This window comes from Cyclopterus lumpus, chromosome 1, assembly GCF_009769545.1.
Source record: "Cyclopterus lumpus isolate fCycLum1 chromosome 1, fCycLum1.pri, whole genome shotgun sequence".
NCBI lineage: Eukaryota > Metazoa > Chordata > Actinopteri > Perciformes > Cyclopteridae > Cyclopterus > Cyclopterus lumpus.
In genome coordinates, this window is record NC_046966.1 from 20,665,539 (window position 1) to 20,678,070 (window position 12,532).

Consider the following 12,532-nt stretch of genomic DNA (forward strand, 5'->3'; position numbering starts at 1 on the left):
AATCATGTCAGTAATGCAATTTGCATTAATAACCACATATTTCTGATGATTATTCACTATTTTCAATATAGTTGCAGAAAAAGAAGTTCCTGAAACTAATAACGTTTTAACCTAGATCATACGGGTATTTTTATTATGTCCTGTCGCTCTATGAGCAATGCATGTTTTTGGTCAGCAGGGGGCGTCAGAAAATCAAAAGGGGAACTCAAACAAAATCGCTCCTCCCCGTTAAAATAGTGCTGCCTTCACTTACAGTCGGATATTGACGACTCGCGCGAACACGACACTAACGACCGAAAACGGTGGCTGTTTTTTCTGCGTTACACCCTGTCATGTAACATTGCGGCACAAATAATCCACGTGCCTATTATATAAAACGGCACATTCACCGGGGCGATAACAGTTTTGTTATAAACTTACATCCCCATGTTCAAGACGGAAACTTCGGCATTTACAAGGATCCACGAAGGCATCAGAAACCCCGTGACAGCCTTCCGCGGGAATTTCAGTACTGGACGAATTATTTATTTCCTATTTGGACTACAAACATAAAGACAGCGCTATAAAACATATTTTAAATCAAACCATTAATGCCAGTGGACGTTGCTGGCACAGCCAACGCAATAAAATGGTAAGCAGATGTTCACCTTTACCCGCTTCGGATGTGATAGTCCCGAGTGAAACCGACGCTCATTATCAAGCTAGCTCCAAGCTAACGGTCAATGACGTTGATAGTTAGAGTTATACACTTAGCTACTTAATTAATCAATCGTATCAATAACCTCCCATTCATTCACGTTATTGCCAACCTAGTGACTTTAATCAATCACTGAATTGCGTCCATTAATGGAGGTGAACTTTTCTTTCTACGAACTGGAGAGAAAATGACTCCATCGGGCAGTTGTCAGTTAATATTATTAAAAATAAATTTAAAAAAGCATTCTGGTAAAAGTCCATCAGGCTGCAGCATTAAAAAAAATACAATATAAGTCATAATGTCTTCCTCGCCTTGTGGTCCAGGGCTATCTGTGGTGGCCGGAAGCTGTATTGCAAAAACAATGAGCTCAAAGCAAATCAATCCCTCATACAGCGTTTACTGCCACTTGCATAGGCTTTATTGCTGCGTAATATAGGCTATATTTCTGTGAAATAGAGACTTTATTGGCATATTGGTAGCTGAAATTGTCCGCGCCTTATGTTACTTTTACATCTGTTCCAGTCAAAGAAGAAAGGACTTAGTTTGGAGGAGAAGAGGACTCGCATGATGGAGATTTTCTTTGAAACGGTGAGTTTTTCTTTTTCTTCCTTTGCAGGTTTAAAGTTATTATCAATAGCGTGATCAATATAATGTGAGGCCTCCATGTGTGCTGTGTCCGATACACTGTGACTGCATGGGGTTAAAAGCTAACTTACTATACTCACTATTCAGTGGTGTTATGCATTTTATTTTCTTTAACGTTTTTTGAAAAAGTATTGATTTAATGTCACTATTATTATTATTATTATTATTATTATTATTATTCAAGCAGCCCTCTTTTTGTGGGTGAGACAAACGCCAACATGCAAACAGCTACTAAAATATAAATATAGCTGTAATGACTCCATACTTGAGTGACACAAGGAGGTTTTTGTGTTCTAATTTTAAAAACCTGCAACAGATACAGAAGGACTTGGTCACGGTCATCTGTACACAAATATAGTTCTAGTTATAACTACAGAAATATACTATTCTATTTTATTTTAGGATGCCTAAAATAAGTTCGGAATGAATGCAAATACTTGGAAAGCCATATTCCATTACAGACTTACAGATATGATGAGAAACAAGTTAAATAGTTCCTTTTTGTATGATACTATGATAAATATATATATATTTTTAATTTGTTCTCCTATTCTTTTTGTAGAAAGATGTGTTTCAGCTGAAAGACATTGAGAAGATCGCCCCGAAGACAAAGGGAATAAGTAAGTAATGATCAACCGTTTTAGTCGAAAATGCATATCTGAGACGGAATTTGTAAATAGTCCGTTAACTTTGGTGCAGCTCGTTTGGTGTTCAGGTTGGCTGCCTGTTTAAAAAGATACGGGTCTTTTTATGTGTGTTTCCCCCACTGGCTTCTATTAAATAGATGGAATAATTCTAAAGGTTAGAAGAGACATCGCTCTATTTTAAGAAAAGCAAAACAAGAATGTGGGAGCTGAGTCTGAACAGAAGACACTCAGGGGATTTCTAAGGAAAAAGCATAATTCACTAAACAAAATATTATTTTTTTTGCTGCCAGTTTTTATCCCACTTACCACACTGGTCTCATGTCATCCCGTCAATCAGCAGATATCTGAGTTTGAGTGGTTATTGACAGTGAACGGAGCCTTTTTATTGTTGCTAGTTGTTGAACACGAACGTTGATGTGAAAAGTCTGCAGTCGTCCACCCTGAACTGTCAGCCACAACAAAGGATTTTGAGGCACCTCCTAGTGAGGCATCAGATTGTTTCCAACTAAGAAACACTCACACTTCCCTTTCCAAGAATGTGGGAGAACTAGCGTGGCTTCCAGGTAATGTAGCGCCACAGTTTGGTTTGTTTATTCTGGGCTACTGTTGAAACATTACAGGCACCTACTCCCTATGTAGATATGAAGGGCTCAATCCAACACAACAATTCTTAGTTTCAGGTATACATGAAAGAAAACACACTCAATAATATTATATTCCATTTCTGCCAATAAATACCTCTAATTCCTACACAGTGATTATTTTAGACAACTCATGCATAAGAATGTATGACAATAATTATTCTTTTTAAAAAAATCTCTATATATAATTTTTTTGTAGCATGAAGAAAAGCATAAAACAATGATTACTTGGCTAAATAAATCTTTGTTGATTAACACCAAAGCAACACATTAGTCAACTAATGGACTAAGAGGCTGCAGCCCTACACAATATGGACTACATAAAATCATTCAGGACTAATAAACATAGGCATGAATGTTAGTGAGACCAGCAGAGAAGTTAGTTCATTTTGTTACCTCAATAGGTGAACATTCAAAGATATAACAAGTACATTATAAATAGAACTGCAGTGTGTAAAACATTGATGAACACCAGCAATGGTCTTGTAAGTAAAATACCATCCGTTTTATTTCCAAAGACCGTACAGTGTCAACTCTCTGGAAGAGTTCTTGAAAACATTGTGGGGACATGCTTGCAGCATGACCATGGCAACCAGGATTAACTGTTGCCATCTTAACCGTATTTAGTCTGCATAAGCAGAACCAGACGTATCAATGTCAGCAACCTCATCGTGCGCAACAGTTTAAAAGCTTTTGGTTTAAAAGAAAATGCATTCCCTCAATGTCAACACGGAGCCCGACATTATGAGTATCGAGGGAACATTTATATTAAAAAAATGCGAAACGGGGCTTTTAAAAATCTGCAAGAGGACCAAAGTTGTGGTGTGTGTGTGTTCTGTGTGAACTACGTTTTTTGTTTTGTTTTACACATTAATCTGGAGAAACTGGATCGTGTTGCTGTGATTAAAAGCACATGTTTTTGTCCCCCCTTACTTGGGCATGATGTAGTTACTGAGTGATGGGGGAAGGGGGGGATGGGGGGGACAAGAGTTCTGTGTTATGGGCACATTTTTCTGTTGAAGGGGAGCACATGTGAGAAAAGGGGCCAAGGAAGTGATCTGGGCTAAATGAAATAAAGAGTCGTAATAACACACTGGCAAACCATTAGAAAGGCCAACGTTGAAAAGGGGCAACGAGCTATTTCAATCCCATGAAAAGACTGAAGTCATGCACACACAGAGTTTAGTTGATCCATCCAGAGTGTTTTTCCATTTTCAACCCTCGTCTTTTGCTGCTGCTGCTGCTGCTGTCCAACATCCTCTCAGGACTACACAGCTCAGCCCCTCAACACAGCAGCGACGCTCCTTTCAGTTTCGCAGTGGACCGGCTGAGCAAAACGTGTGGGAGTATCACATTTCACCGCCGACACTGTTCAAGATGGAGCTCCTGCTCCATTACATCCTCTCATGCAGCGTCCTCTCAGATACACATAACACGGACAGAAAAGGTGCGGATGTGTGGGTTCAGTCGTGTGAACGTTTGAGCGGTATGCTCTGCCAGTAAAAAGGAGACCTTTTCGCTGACTTGTCATTTTTTTAAAATCCTCACTCGAATGCGATATTGTATCCAAAACCAGATACATCGCCTACGCTTTAAGCTTGTAACAATCATACCTCTGCCATAACTCAGTCCTCCACAAAATCCAATCAATAATCCACAAATGGCATCAACTGCTGGGAAGGCAGTGTAATAATAGAAACTGAAGGATTGTGGGTCTTTTCAATGTGGGAGGTGTGCTTTAAATCTCTCTGCTGCTTTCAGCTCCCATGTCTGTGAAGGACGTGCTGCAGAGCCTGGTGGATGACAACATGGTGGACTGTGAACGAGTGGGGACATCGAACTACTACTGGGCCTTTCCCAGCAAGGCCCTGAACGCTCGCAAGCACAAACTGGACGAGCTGCAAAGCCAGGTGACGCTCCGTGTTAGGTTGGAAACAACTCGTTTCTCAAAAGCTGCAGATGTTTCCAAACAAGACACAATCAATGCAGATCGTGATGTACAGCGTATGCACAGCATATATATATATATATATATATATATTTATTTTTTTTGGAAAGACAGATATGAACAGATATAACAGATGGATGTGTTTTTAGTTTTAAGAAGTTTACAGTAAATGAGGTCAGCATATGATGAGCACGGATCAAAAAGTGCTTCTGGTAATAGAAAGCGAAGAGAACAATGGGATGGAGTGCCGTGGTTAAATAATAGATGGATTCTTTTTTTTTTATTGTAGCGTCTTCATTTTATTTCATTTTCACATTTTTTATATTTAAAATTCAGAGAGAAAAAATCCCAAATCTCCCCCCCCAAAAAAAAGAACGATCACTATTTCTGACTTAAAGAACTGAGAATCTGTCATTGTCGTCACTGAGAGAGAAACGCTGCTCGCCCCTCGAGTTCCTCGGTGTCTGTCTGGCAGATGGCGTGAGGGTGGCGGCTCCTCGGGGGAATGACGGCCACCGGATTTCTGGGACAGAAGTTAAATGTGCGATGATACCATAAGCACTAAAATATTACCCGGCACGTTGACGAGCCACAGCAGATGATCATTAGATGTGAACCGTAGACTCCTAACGTGGAATTATGTTATCCGTTAACACAGCAATGTCAATTTGTACGCTTTATGTTATTACTGTCGGTCCTGTTGGCTCTATAGGAACGCGATATGGAAAAGGATGGAGTGTAATTCACAAACAAATAACACAGCTTCCTCTCTTTCTGCCGTTATAAATCATAGAGCATTTTTAACTGTACAATTTACTGGCTATCAATAAAACCATTGGCCTCGAATGCACTGGTCAGGCAGTCATGAACGATTCATATTTTCCGGTTGTCTCTGGCTTTAAAGATGGCTTTTGCTCGCCGGTCGGAGACCTGCGAACCAGTTCAGGAGGTTATTGGTTGTAACTGTTTTAACCTCAAGCGTTGTATTCATTTTATGGCAGAATACAGGAAAACCTCTTATGGGCTATGTATTTATCCTGGGTAGAAGTTAAATAAGAGTGTATGACTGATGTAAGACTCTTTTCCTTTTTTAAAAAAAAGATTTCTGAAGCAAAGCAGCGGAAAAAGTCCGTAGAGAAAGGGGTTGAAAAGGCGAAAGTAGGACGTCAAGATACAGTAAGAATATTTTCACATTGCTTCCACACTTTTTTTTCCTTACATCAAGTTATAACATGATAAATCTGTGTTAATTGCACTGATAAATCACATATCTGTGTAATGTGTGTAGAAGGAGAGAAGCTCTCTGCTGAAGGAGTTGGAGGCTCTGAGAGAGGAGCGGACTCAGCTGCAGGCCGAGTTGAACAAGTACAGAGAGTGTGACCCGGAGGTCATTGAAGACATGAGTAAGTACGGATGCAGCGTGGCCGTTTTTTGTTTTTGAGCTGCGGCATCGATCAAGTCACCTGTGATCGCTGACCAGAGAAGTCTAGCTCTGATTTCTCAGGGCCGATTTGGTCTGGTGCCGATCTAACAAGGTGGAATCGAACGTAACATGTGTTTCGTGTGAGGGTTTGACCATCGATGGAATCAGCACCAAAAAAAAGAGAACATTGATGGAGACCGGATTCCAACATCAGGTGGCTCACAAAGGCAGATGGTGCCTGCAGTGAGGATATCTCTTATTCAGAGGAGAGGCAGAGGAAAGTGCTGGGCAACGGCCAAGAAACGGAACAACTTGAGCGTGACTCAAACTACCTTGATTAAGTAGTTTCACACCCGATCATGAATACAGAATTAGGAGCTGGTCTATTTCGGTGAAGCCTCCAACAAACTGTCAAATATAGGAGTGATAAACATAAGAGTTTGGCACAAGGCGGACGTTAACAATCTTTTATTTTTAATTAAAGTATTCAGCACATTAATCATACAACTCTGACATGTACTCCTCAGAGGATTAATGAAAAGGATAACAGGAGAAAAAAAAACTCCAATAGCCAGTGCTTGGCAACCAATCAAAATTGCCTAGTTATAGTGCTAAAAAAAACTTAAGCAGAGTGTGGAGAAAGAAAAAAAAAAAAAATCAAATTCACACCTCACATGTTTAGACGGCTCTAAATAAGGTGCATTAAAGAGATGCCGGGATGCAATTGCTTTAGCGGAAAACATTATGCAGTACCACACAAATGCTACAGTTTCTCACGGTTCAAAACGAACGTATCGTAAGTGGTCACCCACGATGTCTGTTTTGAACTGACGGCTTGAACCACAAACTGGTTACATGTTGATACAAGGCTGGTGTGACTAGTGTGAGCCTTCCTGCTGACACACGGACGTGGTTTCTTTTTTTTTCTTTTCTTTTTTTCTCCTTCTGGTGTGATCTTTAGTTTTAATGAACCGGGTAGCCTCTGACCTCCTCGGCTTAAAGGGTTTTGAGTGTAAAGTTTATAAAAAGACGACAGCAAGGTCACTGGCCATCACTTATTGACACACCTCTTCCTAAGTATGCGCACACAATGCACACAGCGAGGTGTGGAATTACAAAAACTCCTGTGGTAGGTGTGTTACTTTGTGTACACACGACATGTGTCAGAAAAGTATCTGGTGTGTTTACCTGCAGCTCCTAATGTCACACCAGACATGTTTTCCACATGACACACAGACACGAGGGTAAGAAGTCCTGACTAATTCAATTGTAGCCCAAATCAGATATTTGGGCTTTGTCAAATCATTTGGAAATCAAGTTCAATTTTAGATAAATGTCACAGTAAAAAAAATAATAAAAGCTCTATGAAGACTCATCTAGGTTTTAGTCCAGTCTGTAAGTACAACACTGGAGGCAGCTGGACTTAAGGATGAATGTCCAGTATACGGAGCATTTGTCCCAGTACATCTCTATTATTATGGACAAATTTCTTCTAGAATTTAGCCTTAAAAGTTCTCTGATTTAGGTGTGAATGAAAAGTGAACCTAGATCACAGCGGAGCAACCCAGAAAAGAATTACGGCTGCTGCCGCATCCTGTGGCGACTAAATATGATCTACACTGTACGGTCGTCATGATTAACCCAAAAAAAAATAAATAAAGGTTTTGTATTTTTTGGCTTGGTGTGAAACCGCCAGAGAAATAACTTCATGAACACATTGTCAGACCCTCTGCAGTAACGCTGGTGCCTGTGATAAACGTATTACCAAGATTAATCACTGCAGCAGCTGTTGGGTTCCCAATCCCATCCCCCCGGAAAGTTGGGTTTTTTTTTTCCCACAAAAACATTTATTTCCCTTCTTGAAAATATTGTAGATGAAACATTTAAATGATGATAATAAATTGTAATTTAAAGGTGCTTTTCGAAGGACACCTCACAGGCACAGTTTAAAAACACGCAGCAAAGTAGCAAGACATATCTAATCAAACAAAACCGTAGTATATAATAATATGTGAACACAATAGCCGGGTATACAATATTCCATGTGGTTGTGGCCATTGCCGACAGAATCGGCATTAGTCACGAGTGGACAAACAACGCTTTGATTTATCAAAATGTTTGGCAATGGTTGCCACGCCCATCGATACCAATAAGTGTGGTAGAAAGGTGTGGTTAAAAAAAAATTTAAAAAACACCTCAGCCCCAGGCATGTGCATTGCAGGTATGACACTAAGTTGGACATGAATCATGTAATATCTACAACCGTATGAAAAGGAACTTACTTGTTTATTGAAGAAAAATATTGTTTGTGATCATCTTTCCCTCCCTTGGGTCGTAGTGAACTATCCTGTGTTGCACGGGGGCATTATTTATTGGTCGATGAGTACTACAGTATTTTTTGCATGATATTTATTCAGTTGTCTGTGTTGATTTTACAGGATTACGTAACATCGGACGACAGATTATAAAATTAGTCATCTCGGCTCATGCAGGTCCATGAGTCAGAAGCTATTTAACTCGGTCCTGCCCACTTGCAGCTGCTATTTAGTGTTGTGGTCATCATTGTGCGTTTTCATTGTTTACATTCTCAATAAATGCTCAAAATGACTGTTGCCGAGAGTCAATGACATAATCACTGATCATGTCCTTGGACCAGAACGACCAGTCTTTGTGGCGCAGCAGCCAAATGAGAGGTAAAGGGGAGTCAACAAAAGGTTATATATCCTAAAGTGGTTGTTTCCAGGTGCCTGGCAACTTAATTTGTTACCTGCTGGTGTTCTACGATCCAGTTTGAGCGCATTGTTCAGCTCTCTGTGAGGTTTCTCGATGGGCCACAGCTGCAGGGGCAGAAGATGTAACCTTCATTTCTGTCCATTTTCCCAGGATGTCGTGTGTTGGTCAAAAAACACACACGTGCTGTAGATTTGGAACACAAACGTTGATGTTCTGTGTCTCATCTGGAACACGATTATTTTCAGTCTTTACTCACAGAGAAACGTCGTGCAACTCATTTTGTTGATCTTTTAAAAGGCCGTTGTTGTTGTTTTCTACGTTTTGATCACGTAACTGAGTCGAAGCCTTGTTTTGAGCAACAATGTAAAACTACATGTATCTGATAAAATCCATCGGTGTAAATAATATTTTTTTACGCTTGCACGTTGCAGACAGAATGTGTAATGCACATATTGATCATGCATTTTGTTTTTGCAGGAAAGTCAAATGTTGTAGCAAAGGAAGCTGTTTCCAGGTGGACAGGTGAGTCCTCTTATCTTTTTTTTTTAATGCATGCACTTTCAATAAGTCTGGAATCGAGCTGCAACAATTAGTTGAATAATCAATAAGTTGATCAACAGAAGAAGTGGCAACTATTTTGATCATCGGTTAATCATTTTAGTCCTTTCTCATGCCAAACATGTGATGTCACAGCTTCTCAAATGTGAGAATGTATTATTATTATGGTCAATTGAATAATTTGGGATTTTTGACTGAGGTTTTGTCGACCAAACAGTTGATTAATCAAGAAAATATTAAGGCAGATAAATCAATACGGAAAATAATATTTACTAGTGTATTTACTAATCGACTTTACTAATCTACTTTACTTTTTAAATCTATTTACTAATAGTTGTTTCGATTGAGCGATTAATCATTTCGCAAATAAAATGTCAGTAAAATGTGAAAACATTAAACATCGACAATAAGAGGTTTGCAGATTCCTTCATCGATCGTTTATTATTGCATATGACAAACAAACCCATCAAATCGTCTCATTTGATAAGCTGGAACTAGTGAACATTTAACATGTTTGCTTGCGAAAGACCTAAAACAAATTTATTAATGATCTTTGCAGCTCTGATCAATATGAATATTCATGACAGAAATAGCTTGAGAACCCCTGGCAGGTCTTATTCCATTGATGACTCTTTAAAGCGCTCACTCTGTAAGGGCACTTTGTGTCCAAAATGTCACCTGCCTGCCACACTTAGGCGCTCTGTGTGCGTTCATTGACCTGAGCAGTAACCTTGGAGACAGCTGACGTTTTCGGCCTGCCGGGCCGGTGGTGTTTTTCGACTCTTTGGGGTCAACCTTGCCTCTAACTGCACAACGTAGTCAGTTTTCTTTTCAGAATTTCACTCATTTCAAGAAACTGAGTCATACCGGCCTCTTCCTCTTCCCTATATATCTCATACTTCCCTCGTCTGGGGTGGGAAGCGGCTCAACAGATACATGAAGCGTTTTCCTCACAGTGCATTGTGCAACAGCTGTCGCAGAGTGTACAATTATTAACGTAACGTCCTCAGCTGTCTTGTCAGCACTAAAAAAAAGCCCAATGTCAATCAGGTGCATTTCTAGCGCATTTGTTGCTCTGCTGCATTCTCGCCCAGAATCAACACGGCGGAGCCTAATCTCCTGCGTACGGAGGAGACATTTCTACGGCTATAATTGCTACGTAGCTGGCGTTATTTCAGCTCCTCTCAACAGACAACCGCAGGAACAACCCCACGAAACCTGTTGACTTGTTTGTCGCTGCAACAAAACAAAAAAAAGAAAAGAAAAATGAAGTTGGGTGGCTTCAACCCCGTCTCCTCGTCGCACTGAGACAAGCCCACACAGAAGCACTGGCACAGTTAATGACTCGCACTTGAACTGTGTTCCCGCACATCCAAACTGGATTACCGTGATCCAACGGGACTCCAGTGAAAGGACAAGGACTGAACGGCATGATTCCGAGTTTATTGACTTAAGATGTTGATAAGACTCGTGTTAATCTCCAGGATGCTATTCGATGTATCGGGTGGCGCGTCCGACAGCTTTCAGCTCGTCTCCTGACGCGCTCTCCTCAACGGCTCTTTCCTTCAATTCAGAGGAACTCGTGGCGGACAGAAACTTATGAACTGCGATTGTTATTTCTGATATCAGCCACGATGAAGGTTATCTAGGCTACTTGTCGACGTGATAGACTGATATGTGAATGGAGTGCAGTCAGATTGGGTATGCACTTAGCATACTGATAAGTTTGAATGTGTGTATGACCTGACTCGCGTTCGACCATCGAGCTAAATTCACCATCAGACTCAAGAAATATTGTGCTCTGAATGATCGGCTTTTAAAACGGTTCATACTTTATACAGGTGATAAGGAAAGGGCCTTAGCAGATTTGTAATGCATTCGTCATTAAGGATATTAATTGAGTCAAAGGAATGGCAGATATTAGAGTGAAGTTAATAAATAGATATCATCAAACTTGTTAAACTAAAGTTTATTATTGTACGGTTTTTACAAATGTTTCACCTCAATGTTTAGATTGACTAAATAAAGACAATTAAACCACAATTCAGTCTCAAACAGGAATCTTTTCTCCTTTGTCTGCACTGAGCAAGATGTTCATGCAAACTCCTGGTGCTCAATGCCCCCCAATCTCCTAAAGGCCTTCGACCAGATTCACCCCCAATTGCTCAATTGATCTCTAAAATGATGACTGGTGGGAAACGCTCCGTGCTCAGGAAGCAGTAATCCAATCTTCAGCCCAAATGAGTCGGCTTTCACCAAAGGAGCGAGAGCTCCGATGGTTTCTTGAAGAGTCTGTCCATCATACTAAAACACTATTTTGTCTCATTAAACAAAAGAATTTCATTTCTGTTTTCAGACAATGTATTTGCCATCAAGTCATGGACGAAGAAGAAGTTCTCCTTTGATGACAGCCGCATTGATAAAGCCTTTGGGATCCCAGAGGATTTTGACTACATGGACTAAAAGCTGCATCTTTTTTTTCCTTTTCATTTTTTTGTTTTACCTCTTTGGTCACAGTTTGCCAAATAATAAGTGTTGACGCTTGAAGCCGGTGTAGCTGGTCTCAGCCGTTTATGTTCTGTGTATTAGGGTGAAATGACATGCACCAGGACCAGGCCTTGTATGAGCTGTGAATAAGGACGGATATCAGTCATTTTGCTGCGGCAGATGGACTTTATGTTGCGTCGGTGCAACCAGAGAAGAGCGGCACCAAGCACTGGTGGCTGCGAGGGGGGGGGGGGGGGGGGGGGGGTGGGGGGGGGGGGGGGGGGGCTTCTGCGACGAACACAACCCAGTAGCCTGACTTTTGGGACACCTGTTTGCATGAAAACTGAGAGGCCCCGCTTTGATGATGGAAAGTAATCAACACTTCACACATCTGTGTCGCCAATGGTCTCATGTCAATGGTTCAAACAGATGGTTTAAAAACTCTTTTTGACGTCCAGTCCTCTTTGTATACAAAATGTGAACAGGAAGCTGACGGGAGAATTTAGTTACAGAGGATATGTTCAGGATATGTTTATGTGTACAAATGCTGTAAATATTTAAAGTACGTTGACTTTTTTTTTGTTGCGTTTCCTTTTTTTACGGCGCCGCAAATAAAAATGTCCCTTTTGAGTTGTACGAGCCGTTTTCTGCATTTTGTATTCATTCTAAAACTTGTGTCACACACGTATTTACACCGGGACTCCTCTCTTTTGTGCTCGCAAAGTCTTTAGAAAAATTACCCCTGAAACATGA

At 40.5% G+C, this 12,532-nt stretch overlaps 1 protein-coding gene across 2 annotated transcripts; it reads left to right on the top strand.

Annotated features, from left to right (window-relative positions):
* Positions 1-269: 269 nt before the first annotated feature.
* mnd1 (meiotic nuclear divisions 1 homolog (S. cerevisiae)) lies at positions 270-12,021 on the top strand. Of its 2 annotated transcripts, none has more exons than XM_034538779.1 (8): positions 270-631; positions 1,220-1,285; positions 1,905-1,962; positions 4,392-4,540; positions 5,680-5,754; positions 5,867-5,981; positions 9,212-9,256; positions 11,649-12,021. In XM_034538779.1, exons 1-8 carry the CDS (start codon positions 629-631, stop codon positions 11,753-11,755), a joined length of 618 nt encoding a protein of 205 aa, XP_034394670.1. In that variant the 5' UTR covers positions 270-628; the 3' UTR covers positions 11,756-12,021. The 2 variants fall into 2 exon arrangements, with proteins under 2 accessions (XP_034394670.1, XP_034394661.1); XM_034538770.1 differs by lacking the exon at positions 11,649-12,021 and adding an exon at positions 9,368-11,630 and having other exon boundaries at positions 9,212-9,276.
* The last annotated feature ends 511 nt before the right edge of the window (positions 12,022-12,532 follow it).